Here is a 21,549-nt window from a genome sequence, read left to right as displayed (position 1 = left end):
AAGTCAATTATTTCGAGTTGTTTAAAATGAATTTATTATTGATATTGACAGTGATTGGTTCTTTGTACTTGGGTGCAAATGGCGCCAGAATTTTAGCGGTATTCCCGTTCGAAGGGAGGAGTCATTACAATGTGTACGAGCCGGTAGTGAAGAGGCTCGCGGAGAAAGGTCACGATGTCGTTTCTGTGACGCATTTTCCGAGCAAGGTACCCACGCCAAATCTCACGGATGTGAAAATCACTTTGGACCTGCCAAAGTTGAATGATAGCGACTCGTTCATGAAAATTATGAATGCACCATGGTGGGCCCGACTCCAAATGATGCTTTACTACTGCGGCGTCGTCATATGCGATCCAGTGTTCCAGCATTCGGAGATGCAGAAGATTATTCAGTCCAAGGAGAAGTTCGACGTGTTCATTGTCGAAATCTTTTCCACTGAGTGTTTTCTGGGTATTGCTCACACTTTAGATATACCCGTTGTGGTTGGAATGATCAGCAGTGTCGCTGTGCCGTGGTCTAATGATATCATGAGAAATCCTGAGATCCCCAGCTACATACCTAATTATTTAAGCGGACTTACGGACAAAATGAACTTCTTTCAGAGGATTCAGAATACGTGGCATTTCCTATATACTAAGACTTTTTATAGGTAAAACTGGTCTTTGCTATTTTCAACTTTTACGATTAACATGTGGAACCACAGTGGGTTATGGTAACTCAGTCCGACCGATGACACCTGGCATTTCTGAACGGTAAAGGGTGGAAAGTTAGGGGTGTGATGTTTTGTCACAAGATTTGTGACTAAATTACTTATGCAGGGTATAACAAAAGTGTTGTTGGTCCCTGAAGTGGGTCACTTATGAGATGAGTTGGGACAAAGTTTTCCTTAGCAAAAATATGTTATTCGATGCTTTGTTAACGAGATATTAACGAAAAATCCCGACTAATCAGAGCGCGAGACTGCCGGCCTCCTTTTGTTACACCCTATACATTTCAAACGGAGGCAACAGAACGTTCTGGGTTACGGTATCCCATGGGTGGTCGAATCAGTAGGGTAGTATAGTGTGGTCTTTGAGGGTTAAATATCATGTTGTCAATTATTAAACTGTTCTATGAGATTCTTAACTGTACCACTGCAATCAAGTGCAGCCAGGCTATGTCAAATATTAATATGAATTTATCATGTCAATATCACCTATCATCCCTAGTAGCAATTACTTTGCATATTACTGATGGATCGAAATCTACACCTACCACTTTCAAAGATCATCACGTGTCTCGTATCTATATATGTAACTGTTTACATACTATGTAAGTACTTCCTTACCAGTTTCGTCAAATATTCTTTTAACACCGTACAATGTCCAATTTTCGTCCGGTATTATTCCTCCTTGTAAGGCTTTATACGGTGGCCACACACATTCTTTTTTGAGAGGTGTCAGCCACTTTGCTCGTACAACACTGATGCCTCCTCCACCTTCACTACCGTCGTGAATTGAATTAAATTCGACCACTTTGTACATTTTAAAATTATAATAATTACTTGGTCTAGGCAAATGAAGATCGCCGTCGCGTGCGTGACTTCACGAACTCACGTGACTCACGCACGATTCGGTTGATTTGCTGGCGTCAGCTGACGTCGTGACACGCAGCATTCTGTTCTTTGTTTCAAATGCCATTGTATGACATAAAACAAAACAATAATAAATCAATATATATTCGTATACATAAAAAAGCGCGTTGCAATGCCGACGCGGTATCATGCTCAAAGTTGTATTAACGTTGTAAATTTCCATGTTATTTAACCAACGGTAATAATTGTGGACCCAACGTTTTCTATCCGTTGGCAAAATGTCATAACTTTTTGTCGTTGGCCCTATGTTGGGAATTTGTAGGCAAAAACACTAACCATATCCCAACGAACTCCCAATCAATGCTACTAGGGATGTCAATAATTTCATAATTTTCATGATTCGCAGTTACGTGTATATTTCATAATATGGATGTATGTTGTACAACGTGTACGCGCATAAGGATAACAGTTGTCATACTTTATATCTGTTTAAGTGAAAGAATATGTATTTATATGCTCAGTCCATATATCATCTTGATATGTTAAATTTATATCACAATGAAAAATTGATAACACACTCGTTAAAATAATGCATATAGTATATACAAAGTGATAAACTTACATATACAAAACATTGAAAAGGAAGAATTTCCATTTGTCTAATTCTGTATAGTGTAATGATATATCTTATACTATAAACTTAAAAGATCATTCTATGAGACTGTGCAGATATAAGTGAATTTGTTGCCGCAATCGTTTTCATATTACCTGTAGAAAGTTTTCTACATACACACCTGTCTACAAAGTATAGAAAATTTGGTTGTTTCGAAGGAAATGAAACTCAAAGCAAAGATACAATTTTTGGAAGCAATCTTAACAATGTATTATATTCTTACGTGAGATAGTGATCTTGAACATGCCTCTAATACCTTTCACAATTACTTAGAAAATTACAACATAATAATCGGCTATAAATTATATAACACTACCCTCAGTCCTTGTAATTTACTACCATCAAATAGTTCTGGCACTAATTTCCGAACGAGTTTTCGAATGAAGTGAACACACTTATTAAGCCTCGTGCACTATTCAATAAGTATTGTATTACTATTCTTTGAATTAAATTAGACCTGAACCAACATGGAAATAATGCTTTGGGTCAAATTAACCCATACAGCGCGCAAGGGTTAAACACATACTTAACATTGTTTACACACTAAATACGATTTACATTTTCTTTATAACGTACAAAATTAATAAGGTTTTGTTTATTTCATACTTTTAGTGATTTTCTATCATTGACATAAGTCGATCTTATTCTACGTTAATGGCATAAATGTTTGGTAATTTATGGACATAAGTGTAAAAACATTGAGATTATCTTCATTCTTAAAACTTTATTAAAATCACACAAAATCAATGTACGTCTTCCCAATGTTTATTAAAAATTATCAAATTTGATGGTTCAGTTACCGTTCCTATCACTTATATGAAAACATTTGAGTAGTATAATATTAACACGTGGTATACACAGAGGTGATACCAATCTTCTATGCCAATGTTCATGCGATAAGCACATTTCCGAACATTTCGAAATTACGCATTTATCTTAAATACATCACATGTTTTTCTTTTCTCAAATCATGACAACATTTATGACTACTTCATCATAAATCTGTACAGATAACAATGATAATTATCAAACAATGAATTTCATTTTTCATTTAGGCCACTAATGTTCTTTCAACTTTTATATAAAAAACAAAATGTCTTATTTAAAAAGACCCTGAAGTAACCTGAAAAACTACAGAAAAAAGCTACATTTTGCCCATCAATTGTCTTCAAAACAAAGAAAGAGTTTCTTATACTTTACGAAAGTAGTCTCACAAATATTATGTAGATGGTATAGAAATCGAATTAACTTCTTGAGACCTAACTTCTTAAGATTTTTTGTGGAATTTGTTGATATGGGACAAGACGGTTTAAATTTCAGAACATACCTTAAAATTATTGTACACTGTAATGTGAACAGACGTAATGTAACACGAAATGCAAATTGTTTTTTTTATACAATGAAATTCCTGTCTAATGTATCTTAAAAAATGTTAGAACTTTTTCAATAACTTAATACAATACCATTGTTGTTTGCGCCCCTTTAAAATGCAAGTGCAACGAATTAGTTACCATTGCTTCGAAATGATCAAGCTAGATCAACTACCATTCACTTTGGCTTAATACCATTCATGGTGCAAACGCTACGATTCTGAAAATAAACTTTCTTTTGTCCAAGAACTAGATTGCGGTAATTTAAAATGACTGATCCATTTCCACGCATAGGCGTAGCCAGGAGGCATTTGTCCCCCCCCCCCTCTCAAGGGAGACAGTGGTCTTTGCCCTATCCCAAAAGGAAAAAAATTGGATTGTGCCCTTACTATCATACGAGAAATTAATATCATGAAATTTACCTTAAGATAAATTTTGATACCCCATAATGGATAACCTAGCTACGCCTATGTTTCCACACATATTAACGCTTATACACCTCCAAATTATTCTGTTGTAGATATTTTTCAGACAAACCGAGCTATAAAATAGCGAAGAAATATCTCAGCGATAATTTACCTGATTTCGATTGGTTGCGATCAAAGATATCTTTGATCCTAGCAAACGGACACCTGACCATCAGCCCACCGCGTGCACTGGCTCCTGGATTTAAAGATGTCGGCGGGATTCACATACCGCTGTCAGGTCCACCGCCGTTGCCAAAGGATCTCCAGAATTATCTGGACAACCAACGGGAAGATGGCGTTATTTATTTTAGTCTTGGATCGCAACTAGACGGGACAACCATGCCGGAGCAGGTACTCGTTGCCTTTTACAGGGCGTTTGAGCAACTACCACAGCAAATACTCTGGAAGTGCACCGAAGAGAAAATGCCCACCCTGCCCAGGAACGTTAAGTGCATCGAATGGGCACCCCAACTCTCCATATTGTGTACGTATATACGCTTTTTTACTTCTATCCACTACGGTTCAACTGTCGACCGAAACATTATCTAATGGTAATTACAAAAAGACCAACGAACGGTTTTACCTCGAACTCTCAGGGTTATCTATGATTAAAGCTTTACGTTATGTCTAACAAGTTGCTAAACTTTTTGAAGTGAATTGCGTTTATATAGATATTTATGAGGAAACTGTTTCTAGATAGAAAACGAAATATTGTCTCGAAAGGTGATAACACACTTTTTTAATCAAAATTCGGGATATTGTTGTACAATTTCACGGATTTAACACGCTGGCTGCGCGAATTTGTATATCTATTAATAATAAAATACCTACATTTCTTTAAGTTTTTTCTGTTAAAAATATAAATATTTATATGTAGACTACTAAATTTGTGATTTTGATCGTCACTTTGCTGATTATACGCACAATATTGTAAATGTTATTATTTAGAAATTGAAGTTTTTGGCACATTTGATTAGCATCTATCACCGATGACGATCGTGGCAGTTAATGTGTTAATACTATTACTTTTCTTTAGTTATACATACTGTAACGAAAAACAAACAGGCATCAATTATTTAATCTTGTGAATATAAAAAACTGCATGACGGTTCCTTATCAAGTATTTAATTTAGTCATAAGAACATCTACTTCCGGCGACAAAAATATAATATTTCGAAAAACTGGGATCTATCGTAAATCAGTTATTTATGAATAAGAAAATATATGTAGTAGTAAAAAACGAAGTTCACCTTTAAATCTCCGAAATGCCTCCACTTACGAAAAAAATATATGCATTACATAATGTATCCCTCCAAACCATACAAATTTTCTATAAAAAATTTGTTCATACAATGCATACTTTAGAAGTACCCATTAAAATAACACGAAAAGGGAACTACAGCAGAAGACAACACAATGAGGTTTATTATAACTATTCTCGGTTCTTTACAGCTGCATTTTGAACACAATTGTTAGCATGTCCAACGTTATATGTATATCTGCACGTTTTCGATTTTTAGACAGAATCTGCTTTTTTATGTAAAAAATCGAAAGCTTTTTTATAATTAGAATTTGAAACAATGAAATGAAGGAAGTATTATTCATATAACATTGTAGAAACAAAAAGAAGAATTTATGAACATTTCACACATTCAAACTATACAGGGTGTTCGACAACTAGTGGGAAAAAATTTAAGGGATGATTCTTTGAGGCAAAATAAGACGAAAATCAAGGATAACGAAATTGCGAAAAATGCTTCGTTTGTTAGTTATAAGAGTTTAAAAATTGACCGAAATCATGGCAATCCGCGCGCACGGAGTGTCAGCGGATCACGGCTCAACAGGGGCGTACAGTCACTTTAAAGACTCAACGACGTGCAGGAACAGTCGGTAGAACAGCTGTTTACTTACCTCGTAGAAGATGTCGATAACTTGTGCCCGCGGTATTTGAGTCGAATCCATTTGTATCGCATTAACTCTGATTACTCGATAAAATTCGCAACAAATGTAATTATCTTCTTACGAATATTATCGAGTAGAGAGGGTTAATGCCCCCTCTAGTTGTCACGTATCACAATTGTCCTGTCCACGAGTATCCATGAAATTAATCCGCACACGCACGTACACCACAGAAGTCCGCGAAAAATGTCCACACACACTGAGCCATTGTCCCGTCCGCGAAAAATGTCCATACACACTGCGCGATTGTCCCGACCGCGAAAAATGTTCACACACTGCGCGATTAAGTAGACCCGCGAGCTGTTCCTCCGTTGGGTTTAACACTCTATAGGTTACACAAAACTAACACTCAAAATAATTAATTTAAAACTATTTAACACTAACTTTTATACTAATTTTTAACACGATATAATTAATAAAACCTACAATATTTAATAATACCTGCAATAATGAATAAAACCTACAATATTTATTAAAACCTGCAATAATGAATAAAATCTACAATATTTAATAAAACTTGCAATAATTAATCAAATCTACAATACTTAATAAAACCTACAATAATTAATAAGACTTACAATAATTAATTTGCACTATTTATAACGACGACATACGCGACACTACTAAATAATCACTACGTAATCGCTAAATAAACTAAAACTTAGTTTTCCGAAGATGAACTCTATTTGCTCGTAGAATGCAAAGGGCACCGTTCGGAAAGGACGACTGATATTGTTGAACTGATCCTCCCTCGTTAGGATCGATGTGGCGTAATAGGTCGATCCCCACTCTTTCATGGTCAATACTTTTTGGGAAGGAAAAACTGCATGGGAAAGTGTCTTGGAGGTCGCGTTTCTTTTCGTATATTCTTAGAGCAACATCTGTATTTTTTTCTCATACACCACTCGGGGCCTCGAGGCTACTTGGCCACGATGCCGAGGGAGCGCGCGTCTGGACATTATAAAACTGCCTCTTGTCTTCTGCAGGACGACCACCCGCCGATTTCCTGTAACGTCTTACTGCCATCGACGAAGACCTTGCCTATTGTGTTTTCGGCCGTCCCTCTAGACATTAACTTGTAAAAAGAACTTTCAACCTCGAATTCCAATTCCATGTTAGAAATGGTTCATATTACACCGAATGTATGTGTTTAACAATTTTATTTATTTTAGTTTCTTAGTTTCTTCATGCATCGTAATGAAGGTGCGGCAAATTTCATCTTAGTTTCATTCTAATATCATTATACGTTTTGTATGATCCATGTTAATTGCATATTATTTTTTTGCGGAAACAAGAACCTCAAACACTTGGAGTAAGATCGAAGTGGTAATAAAATGTGCAATGCACATAAAACATACAGTAAGTCCATATTCAATATTTCAGGAATAAACAGCGGCGCGCTCCGTCTCAGGTAGCAAGCCGCCTTCGTCGGTCGACCGTAAGCGGCTGGTGTCATTCATACCTGAATGACTTTACATTTAGGGGGTGACTGTGTGGACGAGCTTGTCCTCCGTCGCGGGGTGCCGAACGATGTTTTTAAACGAGTGCATGCGTTAATTGCTTATCGTTCGAAGCTTCGCTCGATAGGATAATATCTTTATTCCTGAAATATTAAATATTGACTTACTGTATGTTTTATGTGCATTGCACATTTTATTACCACTTCGATCTTACTCCAAGTGTTTGAGGTTCTTGTTTCCGCAAAAAAATAATATGCAATTAACATGGATCATACAAAACGTATAATGATATTAGAATGAAACTAAGATGAAATTTGCCGCACCTTCATTACGATGCATGAAGAAACTAAGAAACTAAAATAAATAAAATTGTTAAACACATACATTCGGTGTAATATGAACCATTTCTAACATGGAATTGGAATTCGAGGTTGAAAGTTCTTTTTACAAGTTAATGTCTAGAGGGACGGCCGAAAACACAATAGGCAAGGTCTTCGTCGATGGCAGTAAGACGTTACAGGAAATCGGCGGGTGGTCGTCCTGCAGAAGACAAGAGGCAGTTTTATAATGTCCAGACGCGCGCTCCCTCGGCATCGTGGCCAAGTAGCCTCGAGGCCCCGAGTGGTGTATGAGAAAAAAATACAGATGTTGCTCTAAGAATATACGAAAAGAAACGCGACCTCCAAGACACTTTCCCATGCAGTTTTTCCTTCCCAAAAAGTATTGACCATGAAAGAGTGGGGATCGACCTATTACGCCACATCGATCCTAACGAGGGAGGATCAGTTCAACAATATCAGTCGTCCTTTCCGAACGGTGCCCTTTGCATTCTACGAGCAAATAGAGTTCATCTTCGGAAAACTAAGTTTTAGTTTATTTAGCGATTACGTAGTGATTATTTAGTAGTGTCGCGTATGTCGTCGTTATAAATAGTGCAAATTAATTATTGTAAGTCTTATTAATTATTGTAGGTTTTATTAAGTATTGTAGATTTGATTAATTATTGCAAGTTTTATTAAATATTGTAGATTTTATTCATTATTGCAGGTTTTAATAAATATTGTAGGTTTTATTCATTATTGCAGGTATTATTAAATATTGTAGGTTTTATTAATTATATCGTGTTAAAAATTAGTATAAAAGTTAGTGTTAAATAGTTTTAAATTAATTATTTTGAGTGTTAGTTTTGTGTAACCTATAGAGTGTTAAACCCAACGGAGGAACAGCTCGCGGGTCTACTTAATCGCGCAGTGTGTGAACATTTTTCGCGGTCGGGACAATCGCGCAGTGTGTATGGACATTTTTCGCGGACGGGACAATGGCTCAGTGTGTGTGGACATTTTTCGCGGACTTCTGTGGTGTACGTGCGTGTGCGGATTAATTTCATGGATACTCGTGGACAGGACAATTGTGATACGTGACAACTAGAGGGGGCATTAACCCTCTCTACTCGATAATATTCGTAAGAAGATATTTACATTTCTTGCGAATTTTATCGAGTAATCAGAGTTAATGCGATACAAATGGATTCGACTCAAATACCGCGGGCACAAGTTATCGACATCTTCTACGAGGTAAGTAAACAGCTGTTCTACCGACTGTTCCTGCACGTCGTTGAGTCTTTAAAGTGACTGTACGCCCCTGTTGAGCCGTGATCCGCTGACACTCCGTGCGCGCGGATTGCCATGATTTCGGTCAATTTGTAAACTCTTATAACTAACAAACGAAGCATTTTTCGCAATTTCGTTATCCTTGATTTTCGTCTTATTTTGCCTCAAAGAATCACCCCTTAAATTTTTTCCCACTAGTTGTCGAACACCCTGTATAGAGTGAGTCATGCAACCGTAAAAAAAATAATATATGTATTTTGTTTAGTTAAAGTTACAAAAAAATATTAGAGAAAAAAGATGGATGGTTCAAGGGTCACGGTAGACTACATATTCACGATGATATCTATTTCGCAAGTACAATAATGCATATGTGCATTTTACAGTCGCACTATTTCTTTAAGTAGGAATTTCCTTTTTTGTACACATCGAATGTTCTTGCTATTCTTCGTAAAATAATATTAGGGTAACATCGTTGAAAAATTATTAGTTCGCGGGATATTTTGAAAAAATCTCTTTATTAAAGGAGATGCTCAAACGCCTTTTCATTACATTCTAAACATTTCGTACAATACTTTGTAATCATTTTCATAACCGAATCAAGTCGATCTTTGGTTAGTGCTTTGGAAGTTACTCTTTATTTGTTCTTTTACGTCAGCTACAGAATTTGAGGAACGTGATTTATTAAACTCATTTTATTTTTTAAGTAATTAACATTTATATATCCGTTTCTTAATTTTTCATGCATTATTGCACTTGAGAAAAATATATGGTCGTAAATATATAATTCCCCTTGAACCTTTCTTCCCTGAATCTTTTTCCTCCAACATTTTTCTCTACCTTCAACCAAAAAAAAGATACGACTTGTTACAGTTACACGAATATTCTTGTAGCACAAAAAAATATAATTTTAGAATATTTAGACAACTAGCAGGTGACATTAGAACGATACATTATATTGGTAAACTTTATTACTCCACGTTTTGATCCGTGGTTAATGTTCGGTACATAACAATAATTTTCAAATATGTTGGCTTCGTAATTCTATTTTTTCACTTTCTGATTCGTATTTTACAGCAAACATCGAATTAATAAGTAATGATAGCATTAATAAAATCCAAACAAATGAGCTGAATTATTTGCATTTATGTTTCTGGTATAAATTGTTTATCTGCTAGATAAATGCAGAACATATATCATTTAATTTGAGAACAATACTTATACGAATTTTGCAATGAGGCATAATAAGCATATCACGTAAATATCTGCGCTTGATATTCAATTAAGTATTTAGCCGTCTCCTTTATACGAATCGATAATTGTTGTGAATTTATAAACTAATAGCAGAACATGAACGTGAATAACAGGTATAGACTGATTTGAATAAAATTTTATGGAATTACTTTTACAGCTTGCAAATAGCGATGTCGGTGTTCTTTACATCAATTTATAAAGAATAATTTTCAACCAAACCCATATTTATCTTGTTTATATGCTTAACACGTGGACGGCTTAAAGAGCGAATATAGTATAACGGCAAATAAAATCGCAGACATATAGTTAAATGTAAATTAATTACGCCAATTGGCGATACAGACATTACATTTCCCTAATTAATTAGACATATGAATATGGCAGCGATAGCTGTAAAATGGGATTAAATTAACGCAAGCTGAATTTAAGCGGAATTTAATACTAGAAAAAGCTCTGTTGTCACTTCTGTTTTAAATGTCTAGTAATAGTAATCTCGTAAAGTAAAAGTAAAATTACATACTTTAACGTAAATCTACTAAATTTAGATAACATTGTTCTACTTTACGAAAAATTACTCGTTGTTAGGTACTGAATTTATATAATGGAGAACAAAGTTTCTTTTCGTTGCAAAAGTATATAATAACGAATTTCAGATGTTATAAGAACAAACTTTTATTTGCAAAATCAAAGTACAGTAGACTCCAACTATAATGCCATTTTCAGGGCTGTAGAAGAGTAAAATGGCAATGAGTTTAGAGCCCCCTCCATGCTAAATTCTATCGCCATGGCCTCGGCCTCAGCGCCTGTGGAAAAGCTGGATCGTGCTGATGCACCGGCGAACGCAACGTGGTGGGAGAGCGAATGCGTGTGCGTGAAAGTACGTGTGAAGGGGAAGTGATTCATGTGGCAATGTGTTCAGTGACATTAAAGTTAGAGTCTACTGTATTATACAACCATTCGAAGTGTTTTCAAAAACATTTGAAAGACAGACATTTGTGGATTATTTCGAAGATATTCTGCTGAAATAGAAACCTATTTTTTTCTATTAATTGTTCTGTATTAAACTGTATTAACCTTCCGTTAATGTTTTTGTCTCATTCTGTTTTGAACTATGTATTTCATATATTGCATACGCTACAAAGTAAATTTCTTATATGCTTTACTTCCTCTGAAAGAATAATAACAAAACTATTCATGTTGATGTGCCATGGCAGTAACCTAAGGCGAGGAACAAATGTATTTATACATTATACAGGGTGATCCCCTCGCTGCGCAAACCAACGGCCTTGTCGCACCAAACAACTGCAGCCTTTGAATTTGCGCAGCGACAGGATCACCTTATACACACACATTAGTATTATGTTTAACTTTCATATGTGTATATTTGTTATTACTAATGTCTATGTACATATATACCTACTCGAGTATAATTTATTATATAGAAAATGGTATAAAAGTGTAATTTATCACATAGAAAGTAAATCATTTCTTTCTTATACATTCTTACTGTATAAATACTTATGTTCCTCATTGCATGTAATCGATTTTTGCACTAACATGGTTCCCGATATACATACATAATTGGCAAGTCCAGCTATATGTTCGGATATTAAAGTATGTATGAATGTTAAATAATATACAAATCAATCGACTCGTATATTGATCCTCTTTTTATGTCTCTTATACAAATACAGCGAATCGTTTATTTTTATTATATTAACTGATTTTATTGGTTTATGAACCAAGCACATTTTAAGTGTACAGTACTTACTTTATACAAAATTGCAACCAATTTTTCTAAACTTTGCTTCATTATGTCAATCACAAGAAACAATAATGTGAAATAAGATATTTCAATTTAGAGACCAAGAAAAATATTTATTACTAATGTTTTTCTTTCAAAATACTATGTACTCTTAACACAAGTTGGGGTAATCGTGGATAATCGTGTTAGTGGTCTATGAATTTCATGTCAAAGTTGCTTAATTTCAAAATATTGGCTCAGGTACAGCTTAGATTGATACAAATGAAATAAAAATTATCGATCTATTGTAATAGCAAGCCCGCTTTGCTATTGTCTTCGTGTTCGTCATTTTTATTATAATTTTTTATTAACACTTTTTGGCCGTACATATACATCTAAATAATATTATTTTCTTATTTCTGTACATACAGTGGCGAACAAAAGTATTGGCACAGGAGGTATTTCTATACATAATGTTAAATAAATATGAAAAGAACGCAATTTCTTGTTTAATCCTTTTTTCAAATATAAGTCTGGAGTCCGAAGTTCAAATATATTACAAGTCATAAAAGTTAAATAGACCTATAACAAAGAAAAAAAATAAGAACCATATCATGGCTCGTTTGCAGCGGAACAAAAGTATTGGCACACATAAAAATTTCATGTTTCTAGGGAAATTTGAAATAAATATTTCGAATGTTGTACGACTGTCATGCCCGCGAATGTTCCACGATTCAGTTTGATGTTCATTTATCATAAATTGTTGCCAGTATTGTTGTAAAAACAAAAACGCACAAAAATGGGTCGCAAATCGCAGGAGACAACAATTTCTGAAAGGAAAATAATATTGAATTTATCAAAAGAAGGAAAGTCTTACTCAGCTATTGCAAAAATAGTAAATAGAAGTCGTTTTACGATAAGAAGTGTCGTTAAACGATTTTCTAACACGGAAAATTTAAGAAATTCTGATAGAAGTGGCCGGCCACAAAAATTGACCGTTAGAGAGAAGAGAAAAATTATTAACACAATAAAGAAAAATCCTACTACTACCTCTTCAGAAGTAGCAGCACAATTAGAAAATGAAAATAATGTAAAAGTTCATCCGATAACTATCCGTAGAACTCTTAGAGCTGCCGGATATAATTCAAGAATCGCAAGAAAGAAACCGCTCATTAGTAAGACGAACAGAATAAAAAGATTAGAATTTTCAAAAATGTATGTAAATAAAGATTTAAACTTTTGGGACAAAATTTTATTTTCGGATGAAAGCAAATTTAATATTTATCAATCGGATGGGCAAGTTAAAGTATGGCGGCAATGTAACACAGAATTAAATGAAAGGAACACCAGTAAAACGGTCAAACATGGGGGTGGCGGTGTGCTAGTATGGGGGTGCATGAGCTCTTCTGGCCTAGGAGAGCTTGTGTTTATTGATACTATAATGGATAAATATGTTTATTTAAACATTTTAAAACAGAATCTTAAAAAAAGCGTGAATAAATTATATCTCGGAAACGACTATTACTTCCAACAAGATCATGACCCTAAGCACACCGCCTATATTGTTCGACAATGGATAGTTTTCAGCACACCTCATACGTTACCCACTCCACCACAGTCACCGGATTTAAATCCTATCGAGCATATTTGGAACGAATTAGCTCGAAGATTAAAAAAACACCATATTGTGAATAAACAACAGTTAAAACAAAGAATTTTAGAAGAATGGCATAAAATAGGGTCAAAGATAACGAACAAATTAGTGAATTCAATGCCTAATCGATTAAAAGAAGTTATTAGAAGAAAAGGTGTAAATACCAAATATTAGATCTTACAATATAATAAATTATATGAAAAAAACGTAGGTGTGCCAATACTTTTGTTCCGCTGAAAACGAGGCACGATGTGGTTTTTATTTTTTTTCTTTGTTACAGGTCTATTTAACTTTTATGACTTGTAATATATTTGAACTTCGGACTCCAGATTTATATTTGAAAAAAGGATTAAACAAGAAACTGCGTTCTTTTCATATTTATTTAACATTATGTATAGAAATACCTCCTGTGCCAATACTTTTGTTCGCCACTGTATATTTGCAGGTTAATAGCTTAATTTACAGACACCCTATATATATGTTAGAAATATTAATCCGAGACCTTTGATATTTAAAAGAACTACTCTCTTTCGAAGTTCTGGAGTAAGTGCCGTGTCTCTTGACACAGTCCTCTTGCCAGAGAGTCCACCGACTCTCCCTACTCTGTGGTCAGATTCTTTATTTTACATCTTTTATCCCACGCGCCTCCGTGGCTACCGGCAACAGAGCATCGGGCTTTTTGCCACCACGCAACACCCGGACGCCGAGGCCGCGAGAAATCAACAATATATCACTACTCGAGCCGCCACCGAATCTAAACACTGATGATATGTTTAAGTTTCCAGCGATTGGTGATACAATCTCTTCTGAACAAGCCGACGCCACGTGCCTCTTCTTTCATAAAAGAATTGACGCTAACATATATGTATTATAGAACGAATTATGACATGAGAATTATGTGTGAATGGTGGTAAGGGTTGGTGAAACTGAGAATATGTTTGGGTTAAATCTTGGAGCAGGTCCAAATTTGTTCCGGCGTTACCTGCAAGTTTCACTTCGTATGTTGTTAGTTCCAAATCACTCTGCATACAAACGTTTGCAATCGAAGTAATTGATTTAGATAAGATAGCAGGATCATAAATGATGTTGACGAATTCTCTCCCACCTGACAGTCATTTCTATGTTCCACAAATTCAATTAATAATTCAGTTTTAATAGAGACTGCACAGTAAACATTATTTTTATCCTCTATTCTAAAAAATGTTTTAGTTACACTTTTTGTGAGCTTTTATTTGGAATGATCGTAATGTAATATCCCTGATAACCAGTTGTATACAAGTTTCGAGCAAATTGCCAGCAAATAATTACAAAATTTATCTAAAAAAATCATAGCATACTGTTTTCTCATTTGACTTGGGTTTTACAGGCACAGCCTGCTGACAAAATGGTAAAGCAAAAATTGACAGAAAATTAGCAGTAAGTCCTGCAACACAACCCAGGCTAACTAACCTAGGTCAATTACAACCATTCTGTTTTTTTAACGGGGGAAAACCTTCATAAGGTGCAATGTCTCCGCTGGGGGCGGAGACGGCCTATGTGGGATTTTTGCCCACTAAAAACCGCCCGGTGACCCTCTCGGGCGTGAGGGCTGGTCGCGGGAACGCCGAAGCACATTATCGCGACCAGCACCGGCCTTGCCCTCCCCCCTCATTGAGGGAGGGGCTCTTATCTGGGGAGGGGGGGGGCTACTGCTCCCCCGTCCCCTGTGGCCACGCCTCCACCTACCTACAGCCTCGAAGGGTCGCCACTTGACGCTGTCTCCTTTGGACCGACTGCGACAGGGGTGGTACCCACAGTACCACCCTTCGGCCCTGGTTGCCGTGACCCCATAAACTCGCGTGCCCGCGGGGCGGGGGTCAATTTATATCCTAGTGTAACGTCCCGGGTATTATGTTATCCCGGCGTCGACGCTACTTCGGGTTCTTGCTCCTATTCCCGCCCAAAGGCAATAGAGTGTATGGAGCAGTCCGAGAATAAAGGAAAGGAAAGGAATGGATTGGAGGACGAAAAAGAGAGGCGCGTTTCGTCTCAGAACCACCAACCAGACTCATCAGTAGGGCTACAACTGGACGTGACACTAGACTATATTCCAAGGCTTGTTGCAAATCTGCTGCCAATCTCAGTGCAAGTTGTTGATAGCAGATCTTGCATCAAACTTGTAGCCCTGTTGAGTACGTAACATTATAACAGGCATTGGACAACATTTGCCTTTGAAAGTTTAGCTAATTGGGTGGTTAAGTCATAATATAATAAGTTGTTTTCATGAAACTGTGCGAATGTAAAACGGAATGGAAAATGTTCGAGACATATGAACTTATTACCCGAATACTTACAGGTCACCCCAACGTGAGGATGTTTATCACCCACGGTGGACTGCTGGGAACTCAAGAGGCGGTTTATTGCGGGGTTCCGATGCTTGGGATACCCTTATTCGGAGACCAGCACTCGAACGTGGCCTACTCCGTGAAAAAAGGACTAGCGTTGGAGCTGGATTACTATGGACTTTCATACGAGACAATATCGAGCGCTTTGAATGAAATGCTTAAGAACAAGAGGTAATTAGAAGCTCACCATTCTTTGCTCACGCAGAAATTTCATGATTCGGATAATGATTGAAAGGGAGACAAAAGGTTACACAAGTGAGACGTTCGGCTCATTCACATAATTTATAGTATAGTAGCACGATTAACCCTAAGAAGACGGTCCCTGGGTCTGTTTGAACTTGGGTTTTTAAAAGCTCCATCGAAATCATCAATTTATAAATCGAATTTACCGTACGAATGATTTATATTAGGTAATATAAAAAAGGCCTTCCTAAATAATTGTCATCGAAAATATGTTTACGGAGCCAGAAGTATAAGAGTCCAAACGGATCTAGGCAGCGCTCTCCGTAGAAACATTAAAAACCTCCATCTTTCGGAGGTTTATTTGTCTTACAAAATGCAGCACTCATCTCTTCGTTGTCACAAAAAATATAATGTCTTGTTTGTCGCCGCGATAAGTAGCATGTTGGATTGGCTGACTACGGAAAGGAGCATGTTTCGTCTTTCGCTGCGAAAGCCAACACGCTTCAGTGGATCCGTACGAAAAGCAGCAGTTTTTAGTGACGAAAATATTTTTCCTATGTCCTTGACGTAATATTTTTCCGTTTGATGATTGCATAGAGTTATTATTTATCAAATAATATTTTCAAAGGTTGAATTTTTCAATGGAAAATACATTTCAATAATTTAAATTGATCACAGGCCGAAACGTGATAGATTTCGCCACAAAATTAAAAATGTGCTATTCTCCGTGGTATAACAGTATAATATTATGTTAGTTTCCACGGCGGAAGATCAAACATACTACTGTTCATAAAAAACGATGAAATGTGCTTTTTTTCGTGGCAAACGGAATCGTACTGTTTTCCATAAGATATATGAAACGTGCTACTTGTGGTAATGCACGTCAATATTGACTCAGCAATAGCGCCGCGATATCCACTGCAATGTCTAGAATGAATCATAAGCATTCACATCTTTATGAAATGATTACAAAGTGATTGTAATAATCACCTTACCGTTATCTGATGAATACTGTGTTTATCTGAACATAAACAGTGATTTTGACTTTAATCAGGAACACGAAACCTTCCAGTAGTTAGGACAGAATAATAAATTATTTAAGAAACATTTATCTTCTGGAAGTATTAATCAAAAGTCTGTAGAGTTGGATAAATACTAGATAATACAGTTATATAGTGTTATTCTGCAACACTTTTTAACATTTCTGTGTCATTCGATCTAATACAGTGCCTATTGCTATTAACTAATTATGTACCTGAAATAATTTTTTGCTGTACCATAAGACAAGAGATTAAACTTCGAGATCTACACATAAAACTATAGTGGGTAAAAAAGTATTCGTATACCCTTTAAAACAGAATAACTCTTTCAAAATTGGACCAAGTGACTTGAGTTCCTTTGTGAAATTAGAAGAATTAGTTTACTAAATGATGTGTTAACAAAATTTTTTTAAATTTGCGACTTTTTAAAATATCGAAGAAAATAGTAAATGTCGTTTTTTACCATTTTGTGTCTGAGACTATAATGAAAATTTAATAAATACATTTCGAAGATTTATGTCAGTTATATACATGCTGCAACTTTTATTGAAATTAGTTAATACAGAAACGAGTTATAGGCATCGAAAGATGTAAGAATCTTTAGATGTACTACAGTTGTAGGTCAAAAGTCGCAAAAAACTGCGATTTTCAACATTTTTAACCGTTTGTATCTCATAACAACGTTAACCGATTTCGATACAATTTTCGATTAAATTTTCATTACAATCTCAGATAAAAAAGTCGCAAAAAGCGACCTTTACTATTTTCTTCGCGATTCTGACCAATTGCAACATTTTCAACATTTTGTTAACACAATAATTTAATGCACTAATCCTGCTAAGTTCACAAAATAACTCAAGTCACTTGGTCCAATTTTGAAAGAGTTGTTCTGTTTTAAAGGGTGTACGAATACTTTTTTTTACCCACTGTAACTCAAAAATGTAAAATAAAACTTTTTCGTATTATGTTTGGTTTTGTAGAAGATTGAATTTAAAACGTTAGTATCAATCGACAATGATATTTTACATTAAATACAAAATTGTCGCCAGTAGGCTTTATAAATCACTATTACCACCTATGGACAGTGATTATATCTACTTATAGGTTTTTTAAAGTCAATCAACATGATAGGTCAAAAATAGACATTTTATTATATTCCTAACCATTAAAGCAACGTAGTTTGAACTATTGTCTGATGGGAAGAAACTAATGCAGATGAAGGTTAAGTGGTTTATGAACACACACATTACTGTTAACAGAATTCATTCATTAAAAAGAATTATAAATTGCATATCTGGTACAGTTCTTACTGGTACTATCTATAAATTATATACGGTATCTATAATTGTATATAATTGTAATCTGGTAATATTATTTTGTCATCAATCCAACAGATGTTGATCATCTTCCCTTGATTAACTATAAAACCTGCAGATGGCTGCTAACTGTATTATAGTTTCTTAATAACTGTTTTGAAAATTTGCCTGTGAAACAAATTAAATTCGGTTAATTTTATAGAAGCTCCAAAAGGGTATTTTTTATATACATTTTTATGTACATTTTTTATAGTCATTTACTATACAAACGAATTTTTATGTGTACAATTTGATTTACCCGAAAATTATGTTATTATTAACTTTGTTACTACTACTACAAAAATCACCGTTATAAAATGAGAATTTTATCAAGTAATTGTATAACCGGTTGAGTTCATCAAAAACTTCATTGTTCCGTTGTATATTCAAACTCTTGGGAGGATATGCAATGAAATTACGATGCGTGTTGTACGTACCCTGCCTATACAGAACCTGTTAAACTAGGGGTACTTGCTTGTTTAGCTGAATCTTATTGCTTTGAACCAAGTTGTGAATAGATTCCTTTAACTTGATGCTTATGATGTTCACCTATCTTATCTGATGGACTGAAAGTCATTCGGGAACTATGAGTATTATTTCAAACGCGCTTCCAGAAATTTAACCCTTTATGGACGAAACATGTAGAGCGCATGCAAGTCTACCTGGTCGCGAATTTGAGTGGAAAAGACGAAGTTGTATATATTGCTTTTTATTTGAGGTTAAACTTCTTTTACCTTAGACAAAAATATAGAAAGTAACGAAATTTTCCGTGTCTTGTAGAAAATATCGCTGCCATTATTAGAAGCACTTATCACTGCAACTATCTACATCAAAATGAATTGTTCTAAGAAAAATACATCGTTACTACTTTCCTCAATGCCGCTTTCAGATAAATAATAATCAAACACACGCTTTCTGTTTTTCTTAGACATTTTATACTAAACGTTAAAAGTGTTGCAATAAATGTATAATGTTATTATGTATAATCACAAGTGCTTACAAATACGGTTAAAAGAACAAGACACTGCAAATACTGTAATTCTGTAATACTACAAAACGATTTTATCTTGAAAAAAGAGTCGAATAACTGACTGGAACTGCAATATCGACAGTGAAAATGCAATGTGGTTATGTAGTCAATTATTCATACTTACTATTTAAGTCTTTTACAAAATTATTAAATACTAATATATTGTAATTTGTCAAACAATAATTATTATTTGATATAAAAGTTATACTACCCTGCAAAACGATAAAAGTTTAATATTGGCAATATCCTGACGCACTGTCCCGAACCGTAAAGTTACCAGTCAGAAAATATTCAGATGTCCATCTGTAAAGAGTCGGTATAATATTCAGATTTTTTATATAAATTTATAATGACTGACAACGGATGTTTATGAATTTGTGATACACACAGATGTGGAAGCACAGTAAAATAAAAACATTCGTACGATGAAATACAGTTTTTGTTAAATTTCTATTGAAATGAAAGCATTTAAAACGAAAGTCATAGTTCTGTTTAATGTTAGTTTTTATACATTAATCTGTAAAAATGTGACTTCTCCGAACACCCTTAAATCACATATCTAATAATATTTTCTGTTTCGAAAACTTCTTAAAAGTTATGCGAAGTATCATGGTGTTCCACTCAGTATCACTTAAGCTGTCCATGTAAAAAAATAACCAATTCTCTCGTTATTAATTGGTTGTTAGTGTAGTGGAATATTGCTAGTTGCTGACCTAATGTACATAAAAGTATTCGTGTTACCGTAATAATTAAAATTCTGCTAAAAATATTACTGATTACAATGTAAAACAAATTTTTGTGTAAACTTTTTTTGAAAAACCTTCGTTTGTTTTGCATGGGTCATAGCTACGGGGAAGTGGCGCAGAGAGCTTCTCTGCAGTTCAGAGATCGACCAATTCCACCTGTCGAGGAAGGTGTGTATTGGATAGAGTATTTAATTCGACACGGACCGGATTCCTTGAAGATCGAAGCCGCAAATCTGACATGGTACCAGTATCTACTACTCGACATTGTTTGCGTAATAACAGCTGTGATTCTAATTGTCATTTGGATCATATACAAGTTAGTTAAGTTACTATTTCATTCGAGGCGATTAAGGTTGCTAAGATCTCGCAAGAAGTTCGACTGAGACTTATTTTAATTTTTGAAGTATTCATTAGGTATAGATAATCTTTGTAAGAAGGACAACTTATTATATCGACACACATATGTAGTATTTAAATTAGGTATCGGCGTAGAACAAAACTAAATAGATAATTTCATGTAATCTCAGTTCAGCCATGTACGGTGTCTTAATGGTAGTATATCTTGTAAGTTATAATTAGTTACTCTACGCCAACATAGTATAGTTTCACAGAACATTTTCGCTTATGTAAGATTAACGATGTTTATGTTACGTGTAAAATTAAACATAGAATGGTACTATGAAGCTAATATTATAGCACCTGCAACAAAAACACCTTGCAAAGTTATGAAACAAAGCGTGACTAATAAAGTCCTGCAGATGATAATTTCGAAATATTAGCCAGTGTTTGTGTGGTTTTTTTTAAATAAGAAATAACAAATAATTTTTTTGATAATTCATTAATATTAGTCTGCAAATACTTACTTTGTTATTTAATGTTTTTAAATTATGAGTCTTATGTGTTATTTTACTTCTGGTACCGATAAGTAAGGAATATATTTTTCAGTAAACTTTTCAGTAATTTAAAATAATTAAACTGTTAAGCACAGTGTTAATAAATGATAATAAGGTGTACTAAATAAATTACGTAGTGAGGAAATATTGACTATGA

At 34.8% G+C, this 21,549-nt stretch overlaps 1 protein-coding gene across 1 annotated transcript; it reads left to right on the top strand.

The window, feature by feature from the left end:
* Positions 1-26: 26 nt before the first annotated feature.
* LOC107192288 (UDP-glucuronosyltransferase 2C1-like) lies at positions 27-20,882 on the top strand. Its single transcript, XM_015581506.1, has 4 exons — positions 27-649; positions 4,137-4,567; positions 16,097-16,316; positions 20,600-20,882. Exons 1-4 carry the CDS (start codon positions 27-29, stop codon positions 20,880-20,882), a joined length of 1,557 nt encoding a protein of 518 aa, XP_015436992.1.
* The last annotated feature ends 667 nt before the right edge of the window (positions 20,883-21,549 follow it).

The sequence above is a fragment of the Dufourea novaeangliae genome, unplaced genomic scaffold (assembly GCF_001272555.1).
Source record: "Dufourea novaeangliae isolate 0120121106 unplaced genomic scaffold, ASM127255v1 scaffold294, whole genome shotgun sequence".
In the NCBI taxonomy this organism is placed as follows: domain Eukaryota; kingdom Metazoa; phylum Arthropoda; class Insecta; order Hymenoptera; family Halictidae; genus Dufourea; species Dufourea novaeangliae.
This window is presented reverse-complemented; position numbering and strand designations above follow the sequence as displayed.

Excerpts from the sequence above, each read along its gene's own strand:
- LOC107192288 (XM_015581506.1), top strand. The coding sequence starts at position 27 with ATGAATTTATTATTGATATTGACAGTGATTGGTTCTTTGTACTTGGGT. Across the intron at positions 650-4,136 it reads TATACTAAGACTTTTTATAG|ATATTTTTCAGACAAACCGA; the intron begins GTAAAACTGGTC and ends ATTCTGTTGTAG. Across the intron at positions 4,568-16,096 it reads ACCCCAACTCTCCATATTGT|GTCACCCCAACGTGAGGATG; the intron begins GTACGTATATAC and ends GAATACTTACAG.